Here is a 19,560-nt window from a genome sequence, read left to right on the forward strand (position 1 = left end):
CGTAACTATTTTTAAATCCCGGTAGAACTGCAACCTACGTGGTTGCAGTTCTACCGGGATTTAAAAATAGTTAGCGCAATAATTTTTTTTGCATATGAAACTGGAGGAGTTGTACTTACATCTTATGCCATCAGCTTGTCCTCGGTCACAGTTTCCTTCCACATATAGCTTTGCAAAAACCGCATAAAAAGCACTTGCAGCAACAAAACATAATATTCCAGAAACATGCTTTGCCGATCCTATCAGCTGTTTGTAACACTTCCTACTTCCATCAGCACGAACTATTGCATGTCTGCCATGTCCTGCCTGAAACCGGAAGTGACGTCATTTTGCAGAAATGTAGTTGTTTTTTTTTTTAACATAAGGGCCTCATGAGCCCATACTTGTGTTTTTAAAAGTTATGTTTGACTTTATGACTTTCTGTATCGTTTCTGGGATGCTTAGGACTCATATTGCACTGCTAGAAATAGTTTATTTTGATGCATATGCTGGGTTTTTTTGCAAATTTGCATTATAATATTTATTTTCGTTTTTCCTGCAGTATATGAAAATTGGTGTATTTCAAAAATAAAACTATGAAGACACTTAAAATAAATTTCCTGTGGTGGGAAACTATTTTGTGCAACTTTTTTGTATTTACAGTTTTGAGGGATAAACCTCAAAACTGTAAAATATATGTTAAAAAAATAAAAAAGATTTTAAATTTTTTTGTAGTTTATTGCACTTTTCTGCAATTTATGTAATTACTATGCACTTAATGCATACATATTATTAAAATTTGGGCTATAATGGTTGTATTGATGTATATCAACTTGAAATGCTCCCAAAAATGGCACTACAGAATGTAAAAAGCTCTGGCGGACTTGGTTCTATGATAGGTCTTAAATGGTTAACAAACGTAAGAAATCTGCTTTGCTCATTTATGCGCTTCTGGAGTCACAAAAGCCCAAAAAAATATTTTGAAGAGGTTAAATATGCCAAGATAATTCAACAATTACTAATATATCTGCTGAGCAGTAGATCAAGACTAGACTACAGAACCGAAAACAAAATAAACAAGCTCATAAAAGGTGCTTTTTAATGCATTATGAATAAAATACATACATTTATATCTCGAGGAGACAGTGGATCTGGCCAGCACCTTTGGTGATTTAAATACTGCGGGGGAGTGAATGGGATTAAAGAATGAGAAAATGGCAGACTGCTTGAGAGCTTTCAGTACACATGGAACTACAAGTGTGGGTGTTCTCATTTATCATTTGGATACTCCAACCTCACAGTAAAGACCTGTTTTAATGGCTTTGATAAGTACAATAAAAAAGCGTGTATGGACACTCTGTTAGGACAAAAATGCCTTTGCTTTCCACAGTTAAGTTATAGGGAGCTAGCTTTGCATCCATTTGGTATCAGTCAATGCCAACCCAATGACAAGTTCATAACCTTTGGAACAATCCCGCCAGAAGCAATTTAAGCGGTGAAACAGTTGTCTCTCCTTTTGTGCATTGAAGCATTTACAGTGATATTTCCCCTCGATTTTCAGCGAGTGCAATATCAAAGTACATAAGCACTCAATATTTAACCATTTGGCCCTGCTCCATATCAACAATTATCAACTAAATCCTAGCAAAACTGTTTCGCTGTCACACTTTCAAACAAGAAATGCATGAAACCAACAACTGAAATACATTTCTATCGCATATATGAGCCCAATATGTAACACGTGGATGCCCCGTGAACTCTACTACAATAAATCAAACAAAAGCAAAACTGGAGACTAAACAGTTTATCTTGTTACACCCCGGCCTAGGCAACCGGGGTGCAACGCAGGAAAATAAAGATAAGGAAAATAAAAATAAGGTAAAAACACACGAGAAAAAAAACTAATACGGGCTTCCACAAATCATCCCAAAACGAAGGTTTCCTTAAAGCAAAATATGATAGTCACGCAAAAACAAAACACTGACACACCGAAACGTAACATTTCCCCCTACCCAAAAAATCAAACATGTAACCCCAAGTGAAATGTTTGATCAAAAGCGGATGAAGGCTGGTGGAGGCTGGAGCGGTCCCACGGACCCCCCAGCAGACGACGAAGGCTGGAGCGGTACCTCGGACCCTCCAGCGAAGACAAACGAAGACTGAAGCGGTGCCTCGGACCCTCCAGCGAAGGCAGACGAAGGCTGGAGCGGTGCCTCGGACCCTCCAGCGAAGGCGGACGAAGGCTGAAGCGGTCCCTCGGATCCTCCAGCGAAGACAAACGAAGGCTGAAGCGGTGCCTCGGACCCTCCAGCGAAGGCAGACGAAGGCCGGAGCGGTGCCTCGGACCCTCCAGCGAAGGCGGATGAAGGCTGGACCGGCCCTCGGACCCTCCAGCAGACGACGAAGGCCGGTGCGGACCCCCGGACCCTCCAGCAGAGGCAGATGAAGGCCGGAGCGGCCCCTCGGACGCTCCAGCGAAGGCGGATGAGCAGCCCACCAGCCGCACACACGGACACGCAGCCCACCAGCTGCAGAAGGCTGGAGCGGTCCCTCGGATCCTCCAGCGAAGGCGGATGAAGGCTGGAGCGGTCCCACGGACCCTCCAGCAGACGACGAAGGCTGAGGCGGTCCCTCGGACCGGCCCTCGGACCCTCCAGCGAAGACAGACGGCTGAAGCGGTCCCTCCCTCGGACCCTCCAGCGACGGCGGACGGCCGAAGCGGTCCTCGGACCCCTCAGCGACTGGACGAGCCCCCATATGTTACACCCCGGCCTAGGCAACCGGGGTGCAACGTAGAAAAACAAAGATAAGGAAAATAAAACCACGAAGGCTCTCCACCAAAATCCCAAAACGAAAAATCCCATGACGAAAATATTGACAAACCCATTCACAACTATTTACAACAGACTATTTATTTACAACAAAACACCAAACTATTTACAACACGGGGGAGATCGCGACCATGACACACTGAAACACAGGGTTTAAACACCTAGAGGGAGCAATCAGGAAAATGGACAACAAGAGGGAAACACAGCTGGGGCAACTCAGAACTGACGAGACAGGGAAACGTAAACTGAAAAGACTAAGATAACACAGACTTTCAAAGTAAAACAGGAAACACATAACAGTCACGCCAAAAACAACACACTGACAACACCGAAACGTAACAGTTCCCCCCACCCAAAAATCAAACATTTAACACCAAGTGAAAAGTTTGATCCAGACAGATGAAGCCGATGAAGGCTGGAGCGGTCCCACTGACCCTCCAGCAGACGACGAAGGCTGGAGCAGTCCCACGGACCCTCCAGCGAAGGCGGATGAAGGCTGGAGCGGTCCCACGGACCCTCCAGCGACGACAAAGGCTGGGGCGGTCCCACGGACCCTCCCCTCAGCGAAGGCAGACGAAGCTGATGAAGGCTGGAGCGGTCCCACTGACCCTCCAGCAGACGACGAAGGCTGGAGCGGTCCCTCGGACCCTCCAGCGAAGGCGGATGAAGGCTGGAGCGGTCCCACAGACCCTCCAGCGACGACAAAGGCTGGGGCGGTCCCACGGACCCTCCCCTCAGCGAAGGCAGACGAAGCTGATGACGGCTGGAGCGGCCCCACCGACCCTCCAGCAGACGACGAAGGCTGGAGCGGTCCCTCGGACCCTCCAGCGAAGGCGGATGAAGGCTGGAGCAGTCCCACGGACCCTCCAGCCAAGGCGGATGAAGGCTGGAGCGGTCCCACAGACCCTCCAGCGACGACAAAGGCTGGGGCGGTCCCCGGACCCCCCAGCGAAGGCAATCCCGGACGAGCCCCCATATGTTACACCCCGGCCTAGGCAACCGGGGTGCAACGCAGGAAAATAAAGATAAGGAAAATAAAAATAAGGTAAAAACACACGAGAAAAAAAACTAATACGGGCTTCCACAAATCATCCCAAAACGAAGGTTTCCTTAAAGCAAAATATGATAGTCACGCAAAAACAAAACACTGACACACCGAAACGTAACAATCTCAAACCATCAGCAAGTTCAGAAAGGTTAATGCCCTCCTAATCACGAGTTCGAGATCCATGAGAAAAACCCCGGAGCAGAAGTGCGTTGGTGATCGCTTTGACTGCATAGAAGGGTATTTGAATTTAAAATTCAATATTTATGTCTCAGTTCATGACCCACAGCGTTCCTCAAAAACTCTTTTCTTCTCTTAGTCTTAAAAATCTATTTCTCCCTCTCCTGCTGCTGTTGCACTCTGTTTATTCCTCACGAGCAGGTCGATATAGCTGTTTATTTGGCATTTTTGTGTCTTAACTGAGTTGAGAAGGGGACATGCAGTTAGCTTACAGGCTGACAGAGCAACTCCTGTTTTTTATTATCTCAGGGCAAAAAAGGGAAAAAGCTGTAAACTTCCCATTACTATTGTGCTTATTTGGGAATAAACCTCATCAGATGATAATTTTGGTAATGGTACTCAAAGAGCAAACTAATCACCCAATTCATGACTATTTTCACTTGATAAATGATTTCCTGGCAAAGGCTAACTTGGACCAATCAACAGAACAACACCACACCTAAATTAGAAAGCTAATACACAAATGCATTTGTGAACACGTTTTTCGCGCAAATATACACTTCCTTACTTCAAGTCTACTCAATACCATGCCGTGATTGATGACTGACTTTCCAAGCAGCTTTGGTCATCAAAATCGTACAGCAAATTAATTCACAGTACAAGCTGGCACGAGTTAGCCTGAAAGCAAACTTTGGCTGTCAATGATGGAAAGCGTGTAGGCGTAAGAAAAGCCATAAGAAAAGGATGTCACGGAGTAAACGGGAGGATGGGGTGGAGGGTTACACAATTACTTCCACCATATAAGCTCTGAGTTTTCCGGTCCTTTATTCCTCTCCTCTTGTTTTGGCACGAATAGATTCATATGCCAAATTGGACGCAGCACTCAATCAGCAAGGTGATTATTAAAAGCTGTTTACCGGAGGTGGCCTTGTCTCACTTTCGACACTATTGACTACAGTGTCATCAATCAGAGCAGCTACAAACCCCTGTGAGCGTTTGCTGACGCAAACCAAGTTTGGGAAGAAAGTTCAGGAAGAGAAAATGAGAAGGTCTTTGTTGTGATAAATGGGTGAAAAGTATGGAATTAATGATCAGAGGTGGGACCGGCTTCTGTACGCGAAATTGCAAGGTGTTGATCTTGACAGCAACTCATGTACACATATGCAAGCAAAGACAAAAAAAAAGAAAAGTTAATCAGGACAACAAACTTTAAGCTTGAGAAATGGGCAAGAAAAAGAACTTTTTACCACATGGCACCTTAAAATAACATCCATAAAACTATTCTTTTCTTTCTAGTAGAGGACTCGTTGGATCACACTGTTCACAACATACTGCAGCGTTTGTGTTGACAGAATAAAACATCTAGAGTGACCAGATGTCCTGATTAAATCATCAGAGTTCCAATTTGTCCTGGCGTCTCGACAGGGACACACTTTGTTCTGATAATTAGACTGAATGGATTTTTGGAGTTTTCTTCTTGCAAAGGAGACCTCTGTGAATTGTGTCACAGAGTAAAATAATTGCATTATTATTTAGAAATGGGTGGTGCAGATAAGCACTCTAAATAGGGAAAAGGCTTGTTTCTCTTCTCTTTTATAAAGACCAGCGGCAGGGTAAGCTTTTTGTCCTGACAACAGTCTATTTACATATATTCTATATTACAACACAAGAGTGGTGCACTTGCCCGTTTTTGCAATGTATTTATGTTATATTGGGATTTTTGTTTTCTGCTCATAGTCCAGGAAAAAAACAAAAAGGATCTTATACAAGGTTTTGCTCCTTGCGCCCTGTGACAGTGATTGAAATAGCGCTGACATTTCCAGAACACTCTGGTTCCTTTGGAGTACCCCTTCTTTCCGTTATTGTCAAGGCTGGCTAACCCAAGGCGTTCTCCACACGTAACTGATCTGAGGACAGCAGCTGACATTTACAAAGGTCCACAGTTTTTTCACACACCATTAATTAAAGTGAGAACAAATCTTTTTCTCCCTCTTTGGCTCTTCCACCTCTCACTTCCGTCACGACCGATCTCCTCGGTGCCTTGTTGAAAAAACTGTAATCGTTTACACAGAACTAAAAGCTTTGTACTCACACAAACGCTTGGCCTCACGTTAACAATCACAAGGATCGAGCATCCTCAGGATAGAGACTATTCAGCAGTCCTTACTAATATAAATCTCAAGGTAACAATTTTAGATGGCCATGGTCAGTTTAGTTGCATACACTGTATATAATGATGCCCTGATGCATGATTAACAGAAGTTGTTGAAAACACATAGAGCTGGAGATTGACACTTTGCATGCACTGATCATAAATATGAATGTCACTCCCATATTGAGCTTACAATAAAGTCTTTGAACTGTTATTTTAGGTGAAAGCATTGCACAACATACAGCTTTAAGAAAAAAGAAACTCAAGAGTTTAGTTTTAATTTATTTGGGCTGCTCTGAAATCAACTCGGGGTCAATACTATATGCACAAGGTGAGAAATGTACATACACCCTGTGAGATGATTAATTCAGCAGAGCTGAAAGTTACAAAATGTCTTTAACTTGTCAAGGCCAAGGGCAGTAAACTTTCTGTTGGTAATCATGACTGAGTATAGCCTGTAGCTTCTCTGCGTGCCACTGCAAACCTTTTTTGTAATGCCATATATGGATGTGCCATTCTGTAGTAGCTGGATTACCTGTGCTACCTGAATGGGCTGCAGGGACTGTCTCATCCTACCAGTAGTGAAAAGGACACAAACTAAAGACCAAACTAGAGGAAAATCAGGCAGGAGCGAGAAAGTAGAAGGGAGCGAGTGATAGTGTGTGGCCGTTATCCACAAACCCATTCCTTTTTTGGGGGTTGCCTTTCCAGTGTACCTGCTGTCACTTTTATTTGCATCAAAGCAGGTGAACTGGATTCACAGTGGTTTAAGGTTTGTAACTGGAGAGACAGATATCCCTAAAGTTGAACATACTTTGTGTTATATTGTGGTGATCAAGTGTTGGCTTAATTTTACAGAGGAGATAAAGCTTGGTTAATCCTGACCACGTGAAAAAAGGTGGGGGTGGGGGGTGGACTGGAAAAATAAAAGGTAAAGCTTCAGATGTTTAAACACAATTTCCAGAGGTATGTGGCAAATCAAGTCCAAGAACGCTGTATTAAACTTTTAAGCATGTCATCTTTCTCTAGTACTTGTTTTCTACCAGAGAAGGCGTAACATTGTTTGTAACAATAAAGTTGGCAGACAATCTCAAAATCCTTTAGCATAATCTCCAATCATCAGTGTAAACCTGGACACAAGGAAGGTTAACAAAGTTTCGACCTCAAATCCATCAAAAATATATTTAACAGTTAAAAGTCAGTTTTGCCCCAGAAAGCAACCATTTTAACTGAAAAACTAATTGGAGGCGAGACCATAAGATTCATGTTCATCACCAGAACATGTAAACATTTGACTGCAAGTGTACATTATGCAGTAGAAACAAAAAACAGGAGTACATCATTAGTGAATATGAGTTGGTATTAAAGTCCAAACAAGAAGCAGCATCAAACTGAATTTATGGCTAGTGGTCATTGCTCATTTTCAAAATATCACAAACAAAGCACGGTTACATGGTTCTTACATGTGAATCTTAAGGGACTTGTGAATACTAGTCAAACTTGCAGGCCACAGTCAAGTCTTAGAAACAAAAGAGGAGAGGCTTTTTATTGTCACTTAGGAGTTCTGCAGTGGCAATGTTAGCGTCTGCAGGCATTACAGACTAATGGGAATGTGCTGACTGTGCTGGCCTTTCCTATAAACAGCAGTGCAAACACATACCTGCATTATATCCCCCTGCTTGCCCATTACTGTGCGTACAGTATGTGGGTGTGTGCTTCAAAGTGGTCGCATGCTAGTAGACTCACAAATGTGTGAATGAAATAGTATTGTGTGAGAGAGAACAGCTTTTGTGCTTGTTTATGTTGTCATGTCTATGGGCGTGTGACTCTGAGTGACAGAGGGAAAAAGAATCCGTGGAAATGTGCGTGCACCAACTTATCCATGCAGCCCAGGCCGGCAGTTTGCGGTAGTGTGCTAGCTGAGGTGGAACGGTGAAAGGCAGATTGCTTAGGGAGTGCCATACTCCTGCTTTTCATTTTGCAGCTTAACCAATCCAATCCCACAACCAAGAGAGGAGATTCACAGCTACTCTCCCTACTATGTTTGATAACAATGCATGAATTATCCTTTTAAATTACTTTGTGCATGCGTTTTTTAATTAAAACTATTAAAGTGAATCAGTCATTCGCGGTCCCTCTGAGGACCCTGAGAATGTAACTCGCCAGCAGTTTGTCATACGCCGCTGCTCCTCACATTCTACATTTAACATTAAAGTCAATTAGCTCACGTTTTTTTCCACAGCTAGTGACTACACTGCAGTGACTGGGCAGAATTAGAGAACTCAGTATATCACCAGAATAAACAGAAGAACAAAGTTGAGGCTTTTCGAGTATTCGATCTAGGACAAAAACGTTATCCATAGATTTTCAAGAGCATATCGTTTTCCACCTGAACAAAGCTCAAATCAATCAAAACAATTTAGAACTGTGAGCTGAACAAGCTGTTAATGTTGTACTGTTCTAACTAGCTGCTACAAGTGAACTTTCCCTCCAGGCCTGGGTAAATTGGAGAAGCAATTCAGTGTAATAATGAGCAGATTGATTGAAACTGGTTGGAAACCTTTATTATACCGCTGCAAGCGTGTGTTACGTGTTTGCATGCATGTTGTAGCAGACAATATAAGGAGGAGACATCTCCCTTAAAGAATGTTAAATAGGAATGGAAAAGAGAGTTGAGTAATGCCAGAGATGCTGATCTGAGGCAAACAACATCCCCACTGGGACAAGCATGAAATAAACATGTTGTTGCACTGAGATGGGCTTATTACAAGTTCTCAAAAGTTTGAACAGTGTGGTGACAGAGATATGTAAAGATGTGGACTTATTGTTTTCATTGGTTTAATGAATCTCTAACTGGAATTGCTGTGGTGCCATGAGCCAGAGGTGTCAATTGGAAGAAGGGTATTAAGCCAGCACCGACTGACTCCTCGCAGACATGGAAAGAAACTCTGAAGACGACAGGCTTTATTTAAAAAACTTTTTAAGAATTTCATTCCTTGAGATACATTTTACAAATTTTACAAATGAAAACCTCTTTGCCCCATTTTTGCTCAAGCTGAACAATAATTTGGGCTTTTAGGCAGCAGCAAAAGTGTAACACTGCAAAAGGGGCTGCGCCACATTTGAATCACAAGATAAAAAGGAAAACGTCTTTGTGAAAATGAATACAGAACAATTTTGTCTCCAATATCTGGTTTTCATAATTGCTGGAAGACAAAAATGAAACTGAAAACAAAATTTGATTAATCGCGCAGCCCTACTAGAATCCTTCTACTATTTATGTTGTAAAAGATAAAGTTCAATGAAGCGAGAGAAAAAGACGATAGCGAGAAAAAGAATAAATGCCAGAGAGATAAATGGCGAAAGAACGAAAGCCAGAATGAAATAAAGAGACCAGGAAAAAGAGAAATACGAAGCTGAGACTCAAAGAAATAAAAAGTGGCAAAAAAAAAAACAGAGAAGTTAGGAATTAGTAAGAGAAAGAAAAGACTAACCGAGATTGTGAGAAAGATTGGAAGAGAAGGAAAAGCAGGCTTGAGAGGAGAGGGATGTGAGGGTTGCTGGATAAAGCATGTGGAGATAAGGTCTGTTCAACAGGCCCTTAAGAACCTGGCAGGTCCACGTTTAAACTCTAAGGCTCAGCGGATCAGAGGCAGAAATCTCTTGGAATTAAACCACTAAAGCTGAGAGAAGAAGAAATCTTTACTTATCTTTCCACACAGACACTAATCTGTATCAAAAAACTTGGTAAATTGAATTAGCAAATGAGAGAAAACAAACCATCCCCCCCCCCTTAAGGCAATATGCCTGTCAAAGGCCGTAAACAAAAGTAAAGGTTTGTATATTTTCATGTAAAACTTTCTGTAATTTTAACTCAAATCCACAATTTCAATATATTCGTGATATATAAATATATATATATAAATAAATATGCATCCAGTCCGTAACATAAACAAACTGATACACACAGACAAACACACAGAGGACATCTGTGTTCCATTACGTACCGACAACAACTTCCCGTGAAGACATAAACAAATAGATGATGAGAGCTCATTTGTTGTGCACTGGGTGGGGGAAAATGTCAGGATGACATTTGGCTGTAGCTATTTATGAGTATGTGTGTTGTTTCTCGTGTGTATCTGTGGGTGACTGAGTACCTACTGTAGCTATAAAATCAAAATATATCAAGGAAAAGGAGGAAAATATAATCTAAAATATAGTTCAATCAATGTGGGATGTGCTGGACAAACAAGCCAGATCTGTGGAGATCCCCCCATTAAATAACTTACAGGATGTCATGCTAACATGCCAACAATCCCAACAATCCCCTAATGACACAAAAGGTTAGCAAGGACTTTGTGTGTGCATAGTCTCAAACTGCAGAAACCCATTAAAAAAAAAAAAACTAGAACCACCTTAAGTTCTATCTGAATTGGACTCCAACAAGAAGTACCAGTTTATTTAAGCTCGATATGAAGAATACTAAAGGACAGACGAGTCAGTCAGTGTCTCATCTTCAGACTCTGATAGCCTCCAGTGTCTCACTGAGTGGATGAACCATCTTTAATCAACTGGCCTCCACCTAAAGCACACATTTTTCAGAACTGTAACCAACTCGTGCGACTTTTGAAGACTTCTTCACATTTATTACGTGATGAAACAGGAGGCACAGAAAAGATGGTTTGAGGTCATGACCGTCAAATATCAAGAACACAAGTAAAGCCATTTGATTGCTGCTTGTATTCATTTCAGATGTACTTTTGTCACTCTTTTCATTCTATATAACCAACTGAGGGGCTCTGAAGTCAAACGGACCTGTGTAGGACCTCTGAAGTACTACGAGTCACTTCTTTTAGCAAATAAAAACTATGTTATTAGCTGATCAGCTGATATCCACTCAGTACTGAGCTGTGCTACATCAGTCATCCAATGAGATTAGCCATAATTCAGAAATACGAGTAAAAATATACCTCTTTAACATAGATAACACAGTTTACATATTTTCCAACCAAGAGGCAGCTGTGCTTTCAGTGTTTTTGGAAACCAGATACTGCAGTCCTTTTGTTTATTGGCTTCATTCTGAAATGTATTGCCTCAAGCCTCAAGTGCCTGCAAGCTGCAAACCAAAGCAGGCTCGGCTTTAATTAATCATCCGTAAGACTGGTCTAAATAAAACTGTCTCAGGAACAACAAGAGGAAAGTGTGCAACAACGTATTTATGGTCTCGGTGCAAAAACTTCTCTCCTCCGTGGCTCTAAAATTGCATCTGTTCTTACTCTCCCATTAAGATTCTCTCGTTCCTCAAAACCTCACATTTCTTTGTCTTTTTCATGAGAACAGACTGTTTGCCCTTGTTTGCCACTGCATCGGCCGCATGCAAAACCAGTCAGAAAGTCACACTTTAAAGTTGGAAGTGTAAATATGTGTCTGTGCATGCATTCATGTGTACAATACAAAATCAAATCAAATACACACACATGCACTTAAAGCACATTTAAGACAAAAAGTTATAATGTAAACACTGTGCAAGCTTAAAAGAGTGTGTATTTTTGAGCTTCACATAGTGGTTAGAAGAGAAACTCACACCTAGCGACGACACTTATGCAGGCACAAGCATTACAAAGTGTCCATCTGTCCAATCCTAACACTTGTGTTTAGCAAAGCAGATCTGCTCAGCTGTCTGGACAGTCAAAGCAGCTTGTGAGCATCTTATATCCTCCATGTCAATGTTATCTCAAGTATCACGTAAGATTACTTCTCAGTCTCATCCTCCTCCTTATGATGTTTTTTATATTTCTGACTTGTGAACACAGAAGTGAGAGGACTCAGAGGACTACAAGACATCAACAATAAACAAGAGAGAAAGGTCAGAGATAAGATAAGAAAGGAGCAGAGAAAGTAGAGGGAAATGTTAAAAAGAAGAAAAATAGAGAACAGAGCACTGAGAAAAACCCAAACGGATAAGTTAGAAGAATACAACAAGACAGAGAATCAGAGAGAGCTGCCAACGAGCAGAGATGAGGTTTATATGTGACGATGCTAGAATGTGTTGCTACCGTTAAGAAGGCAAGTCCCCCCAGTGAGCTGGCAACCAAAGTCACCTTCTGGCAGCTGTCTACTGTCATCTACTAATGCACTCACAACGACTTTTGAACCTCGCAGTTAATGACCAGGGAGGTAATGGAGAGGCATGTAGGCCATGAACAACTCCGCAGTCTGGCAGACTGTTTTAATATTGCTTTCGCACAACCGACAGATTCATCTGCATAGAGTAAATCACCACCAGCATCACCAACTGGACAGAAAAACCAGCACCGTGTGTAACTTCCTGTGTACATCTGTAGTGTTCGGACAGCCCACACAGGTTTGAACCTCTCAAGTATCACAACTTGTAAAATCTCAAGTGGAAATTCAACACACTGAGCAAGTTCTGCCTCGAAAACTATGGAACAACAATTATCTCTGGGACGTGCTGTGTGTGAAGAGTCTCCTGTTAGTTACTTCAAAAGGTTTATTCAATAACACTTCAGTCGGCACAGTTAAGGTTCCGCAGTTTTGCCGTCTACTGACCAAAATCTGAAGTATTTTGGTGCTCAGAGTGCAAATCGCTCTCTCTGCTGCCGAAAGGGTTTCGATTTTTCTGCCATCATTACCACACAGTTGCTGCAGAATTATTCCAAGCCTAAACTAATCCCCTGCTGGGACTAAGCAGCTGGGAATTTTATTTTTTAAGATCTTTTTTTTATTCCCCCATATAGACACAAGCGACAATAATTACCCTAGTTAATTCACCGATCTGTGCAGAAGTCTTGAGCCACCCATCACTTTTTTAAATATTTTGCTTCCAAGGAGTCTGAATTTATTATTACTTTTTTAAAAAGTGCTCCTGAGCAGAAGTTCTCCAGGTGTTCTGGCTACTTTCCACCACTCATTTTCAGACCAGTCCTTGTATCTGACCATTTTGATTTTATTGTTTTTGTTTTATTGAACTTGGTTAACACTAACCTATGAATCATTCAAACACATATAATAGTACATTTAGCAAAAAGCCTGTTTTAAAATGTGTCTTTAGGTGCTTTGTAACAAGCAGCCTGTCTAACAAAACCATAATTTGTTCCAGTTTCTGTTAACACAGTCTAACAGGAATGATAAAGTTATTTTGCACTGGCAAGGTGACTCCCAAAACACTTGAGGCACCTCAACATGGTGTGCAGTGTGTGGATAAAAAAAATCTGAGGAAAGTGGACAAGTGGAAGATTAAAGAAGAAGTCCAATCCATCCATTTTTAACCGCTCCGTGGTAGCAGCAGCCTAAGCATATAAACCAAGACCTCCCTCACTTTAGCCACCTCCTTGAGCTCACCCAGGAGAACACCAAGGAGTTTCCCAGCCAGCCGAGAGATATAATCTCTCTGGTATGTCCTGGTCTCTTCCCAGTAGGACATTCCCAGAACATCTTGCCCAGGACGTGCCCAGAAGATGTTGAAACCACCTCAACCAGCTCCTTTCGATGTGGAGGAATAGCAAATCTACTTTGAGTGATTGGGGGTGCCGTTCAGGTGCGTCCGCCTTCCCCGCAGCAGACCACGCCCCACCACAGCTGTGCAGTCAAAAACAGGCTCACTGCAGTCACTAAGGGTGAACAGTATTACATTCTCACTAAATGATATATATATATGTATTATCTCTGTTCACATGTTTCTGGGTTTCTTTTTTGTAAGACTAAGACTGAACTTTATTTTTCCATGTTTGGCAATATTCACATTCTGTTTAACTTGATGCTTTTTTGAAGAAGTGGTGCAGACTAATGAAGCAGTCTAGTTACAAAAGTTACAAATAGTTGTTTGAAATGAAAGTTGTTTGTTTAAAAAAAAATTACCAAAGGCATTATTGTGAATGAGTTTATTATCTAAATAAAGTTGCAGCTAGGCTTTTCTGTCATTGTTTTGTTTAGGTGGGGCCTGAAAATATTTCTTCCTGCTTTGTGGGGGAAGATGTAAAAAGCCTGAGAACCACTGCTTTAGAGAAAGCTCTTTCACACCTCTCGTATCTGCAATTTCGTCCTTTCGCTCACTATTGACCAGTAAATGAACAGCTTTGCTTTAATACTCAATTCTCTTGTCACCACGACAAACAGGTCCAGTGTCTACATCACTGGAGCCATCGCCGCAATTCATCTGTCAATCTCCCACTGCCCTCTCCAAGCTCCCAAGACATCTGGGGCAGTAATTTGCCCATGACTTGCAGTGGGAACTCCCAACTTTTCCAGTTGTGGACCATGGTGTCAAACTTGGAGGACTGCTCCAGGGCAAGCTCGAGCCCACCATCTGATAAAGCCTACAGAACCACATCATCTGCAAAAAGCAACTTCTGAGCCACCAAAGGCTCAGAAAACAAAAGAAGTAGCAGCTAAAATGGATCGAATCACACGATGAACAGTATCTGAAATTCACATTGTTATATTTCCACATATGCTTGCACGTTTTCATAAATATCCATTTCTATTGTTCCAAGGCAACCAAAAGAAATTTGCACAGTGCTGTATATGCACTACTGTGGACGGTCTATGATTTAAAAACAAGTTTTCTCATAGAAACACAATTTTACATCCACCCCAACCCCTATAACCAAAGTATGGCATTTATAAATATTCATATTATGTAAACAAATGTCAATATCAACACCATCGCCTTCTGTGTCTGTGTCCGTTACCTGAAAATCCCTCTCCTCCAGGATCTCTTTCCTCCACCTCACCAGGAAGGCCGCACACACATACAGGTGAAAATGGGAGAAGCCCTCTGGTTCAGCCTGGTGAGCGAGATAAAAAAAAAAAAAACATATGATGTTGATTTAGCACAAGTTTAACATTTTGCAGCATGAAAACAAACAACACCTCCATCTCAGACATGTTATATTGTTCAAACGGAAGCTCAAGAGTGCGAGCAAAGCATCTCTGAGAAGCTCAAACACTCCAGTCTTTCATCACAATTTCATTTTAGGGAAGATTTGGAAGCAGTTTTGCATGATGTATTTAGCCACGCATACGAAAAAGGAGACAGAGGGGAAAAAATAGAAAAAAATTGGAGAATATAAAACATTCTTTTCCTGTCAAAATCCAGAAATTTACATTTGCAGGGCGAGAAAGAAAGATACAAATCCCCTTTTCCTCTGCACAGCTTTTTATTTCAGCTGCTCGTTATGTATGGTGGCTTACTTTTTTTTTTATAACTCTGCAATGAGCAGAGGGAATTAAAAAGGGAGTAAGACAAAGGATAAGATGTTCCCTGTTCTATTCATTTTTCTCCAGAGCACCATCACAGAGGGGATAATTACCAAGGCCTTTTGAATGCAAGTGACTTAGGAGTATACGGTCCCTTAGAGAAGGAACACAATATTCAAAGTACATCCTGGTATGAGGACTTTTCTGGAGGCATTTTGACAAGTTAGGTTACAACATGTGTTATTTTAGGGAACATCAAGGTTTAACTGGACACCTAAAATTTTGCTGTTCCAAACAAATGTGCCGGTATTAAAGACAGCCAGACTGAGTCTCAAATAAAGCTCGGGGCAAGGCTTATTTGTGACAACAGCTGGGGAAGAAATAAAAACTCCTGTATAAATAGCTTGGAGTGACAACCAAACATTTGCATGAATCTGGAAGTCAAAAATCAACCAAAGGCAGGAAGACAGGAGCTGCGTAAGAGGACCCAGCTTCAGTCTGACGGCAAGAAAAGGCAACCAAAAGTGCAGAGAAAAGAGAGAGATGTAAACAGTATAGGAGTGACTGAGTGAGCGAGAGGCAGTCTGTATGCAAGTGCGGCAGGGCTCTGTAACCTTATCTCCCCTGGACAGACACTTTTAATCATATTTTGTAGCATTGCTTTTTTCCCTGTTCTTGAGATTGACAGCAATACGTGAAATTTTTCTCTCCATTTTTTATTTTTTTTTGTAACTTGTCAGAAATTCAGGAAAATAAAATCTCCTAGCTGAGTCTTGCAAAGCCCTTCCTGTTTTCCTGTTTCAATTCAACTTCTCAGAACTGAAATAGAGATCAAAACAGGACATTTTGCTACCAAGTGACCACTACATAAACAGGATAACAAACTGACAAGTTTATTGACAAGCCTGATTAACCAATGCAATTTAAGTATGGAATTGCACCCATGAATTTCTATGTTCACTAGCAGGCTTTTCCTGGCTCAGAAATGTGGGAACATGAGTGGTCAGCGCACAGGGAAGGCAAGACTAGAGCAAGAAAAACACTCCTAATAATCCCATAAATTAATGAATATTCTGCAAGTGTGCGTCTTGATGTGTCCACTTTAATAGTGCGTGGTATTAGAAAAAAAAACAAAAAACAAATGGAGCACTGCGGTGCTCAAAATCATGAAACACACACGTCCTATAATTTGATATTAAACTTTGCAGTCTCTTTGGCACAGGTGGATTAGTAAAATGCCAAAGGCTGTACATACGGCACTGTACGTTCCAATAACTCAGCAATGTATCATCAGCAGTGCTTCCTCGACCGTATAACAGCGGCTATAACTCAGCAGCACACGAGTTTCAGACCCTAACTTCATTTCAAAGGCAGAAGAGGAAGTGCATTTACTGACAAACCGTCCATTATTCTCTCATACACAGTACAGAGAGTGGTTCAGAGGTCGGCGCAGTGGAGATCACCCGCCCCACAAAACAGTCAATCAGGGAGAACCACTGGTCAGTTAACTTATTGCATTTAAATAACACAGACAGTGCCATGTTCCATATTTCGCCAGGTACTGTAATCAAGTGTACGAGCTGATCTTTAATCACCATGCTCATTTATGCAGTGGATAACAGTGAGCCATAACTCTGCAGGAATTATCAGAAACTGCCTTTCCTCTGTGATAATTGAATTTCCCTCCAAGAAGGAAGGAACAAACAGATTAATAATGGATATACAGAAACGAACAGAGATTTGATGTTCGAAAAAACAGAAATTGTCTTCTCGCTCTCTCTTTCTGTCTTTTTTCTTTTTCCCCCCACAACATTGTTAGGTTTTTGCAGACAGATTCTCCCCACGCCTCTGCGTACATATCCTGTCGCTCGGTTTCCTTCTCGCTTTGCCTCCCACTTAGTTAAACCAGTTTTTACAATTATGCAATTAACAGCGTCTGTGTGCACGCGCGTTTGTTTGTGTGCGTGAGAAACAATGAAAAAGTGAATAATGGAGAGTGCAGGGAGTGGTGAGACAAAAAGAGGGGTGTCTGTGAACAGCGAAGCATGGCGTGATGGGAGTTGTAAACTGGCAGGTGAGTGGCTTGTTGGTCGGGCATTGCAGCCGAAGCAAACAACTGAAGCAAGCAAGCAAACATGCGAGCGCGCACACACAAAGAGACGAGTGAGTATATGAGTGGCATATGGGAGCACAATGTTTATCACTCTCCAAAGACTCACCAAGTTTTAATTTCCTTTCTTCTATGAGTTTGTTTGTGTGTGTGTGAGAGAGAGTTCATGGTTGAGGGCACCAGCGGGGCCGTGAAACTCTGACTTCCGCTCTATTTCTCGCTCTGCCCCCCGTCACTCCCTCTCTGTCGCCACTCCATTCTTACAACCTGTCACCTCCTTCAGTCTCATTCAACAAATGTCTGCTACTCACTTTTCTCCCTCTTTCTCTGTAATCCCACTGTGAAGACTATTTCATAATTTAGAGAGTGATTTTTCTTGACAGTTAATATAAAATTTGTCATCTATCATTTCCACGAGCAATCCAGCATTAACGTGAAATCTATTGCCTCCACCGACTGCATAGTTATTGGTGGTATATGACTCGTGTTCTTCTTCACTTTAATGCGTTTAAGGCACAGAAGTTGAAATTATTAAATGCCACTGCATCTGTAGGCCAGAATTATTCTGATGTTCCTGTGAAGTAATGCAGGCCACAGTATAAATGGCTCAATATTCAAAAAATGTGCATGTTTAATAGTTGTTTGCTATAAATACGATTTAAAACTGTTCATAATTTGTTCTGTGCATGACTGACAGGCTGCCCTGTGAAGCATTTCTATGTAATGATTAAAACTGTTTTAAGTTTATTAGCTCTGAAAGGATCTGTGGATTAGCTGACTGACAGAAAATGAACAGTCAAGTCTGATAATTGGTTCATCATATGAGTCATTTAAATTTCAAATATTTGCTTGATGGAGCTTCTGATAGGTGAGGATTTAGTGCTTTTCTCTGCTTCACACAACTCCGGGTGAGAGGAACTGTGGTTCTTTGTCCATAGCTACAATTTACAGATGGCCCCTGAACTCCACACATTAAGATAACCGGTAGGAGTGTGTGATAGTTTGGTATGGATCAATACCAAGTAAATATAGGGCCAGTATTGCCGATACTGATACTTTTAACCTATAAAGGCAGCTTATGTGGGGGAGATCGGTGTGTCATGACTTATAAGATGAAATGTGCAAGCTAAACACATCCTAATGACCACTAAATTTACTTTCCACAACAATTAGTTAACACAACAAAACAGACTTTTCATATATTATTCATGTATCTCATGTAATGTGTGCTAAAGGCTAAAAATAAAATGGATGTGACAGTCAACACAAAAACATTCAGACATTGCTCATTTCTATTTTCAAAAAATAATTTCTTTTTGAAAAATTCAGTGGGCTACATACTCAACTTAAGGGTTATAAACACAGTATTGATCGATCCACCCACCTGTAGGAACAGGCTGTTGTGAAAGCTTCTAGCCCCGCATATACATACCGTGCTTTCAAAAGAGGACAGATACAAAGATATATTCACTGTAAAAACCTCACTTCACACATTACGAACCTGTAAATTATGACGGACCAGGAGCCGAATGAGCTACTATGTTACACATATTCCGGTTAAATGACTGATTCAATTCAATTTTATTTATTCAGCACCAAATCACAACAGCAGTCGCCTCAAGGCGCTTTATATTGTAAGGTAGACCGCACAATAATACATACAGAGAAAAAACCCAACAATCATATGACCCCCTATGAGCAAGCACTTTGGCGACAGTGGGAAGGAAAAACTCCCTTTTAACAGGAAGAAACCTCCGGCAGAACCAGGCTCAGGGAGGGGCGGGGCCATCTGCTGCGACCGGTTGGGGTGAGAGAAAGAGTTCAGCTAAATTAAAAATAGATGTAGCCCCTTAAAGAGCTTGTGGGTTAGCCAGAGTATGAGGCAGAGCCAGGATATGTCATAATACAAGTTCCACCCATCTAAACAACTGATCTTAATTTTAATGACAAGAGTTCCTGGTTCTAGTTCCAGTTGAGGCACAGACATAATAGCATCAATTCATCTAAATCAGTTCTGAATACAGAGAAATGTCTTAATTAT

The 19,560-nt window shown here is 41.5% G+C and overlaps 1 protein-coding gene across 3 annotated transcripts in view; it reads right to left on the reverse strand.

Annotated features, from left to right (window-relative positions):
• tbc1d22a (TBC1 domain family, member 22a) overlaps window positions 1–19,560 on the reverse strand; it is a 167,149-nt gene that overhangs the window by 11,311 nt on the left and 136,278 nt on the right. For all 3 annotated transcript variants that reach the window (XM_085435917.1, XM_085435918.1, XM_085435919.1), the window contains one exon: window positions 14,902–14,997. In XM_085435917.1, the coding sequence (XP_085292043.1) occupies window positions 14,902–14,997 (96 nt within the window). The remainder of the gene's footprint in view (window positions 1–14,901; window positions 14,998–19,560) is intronic.

The sequence above is a fragment of the Copadichromis virginalis genome, linkage group LG17 (assembly GCF_057382275.1).
Source record: "Copadichromis virginalis isolate Kocher_CV1m ecotype Utaka linkage group LG17, C_Virginalis_male_GT1.1, whole genome shotgun sequence".
NCBI lineage: Eukaryota > Metazoa > Chordata > Actinopteri > Cichliformes > Cichlidae > Copadichromis > Copadichromis virginalis.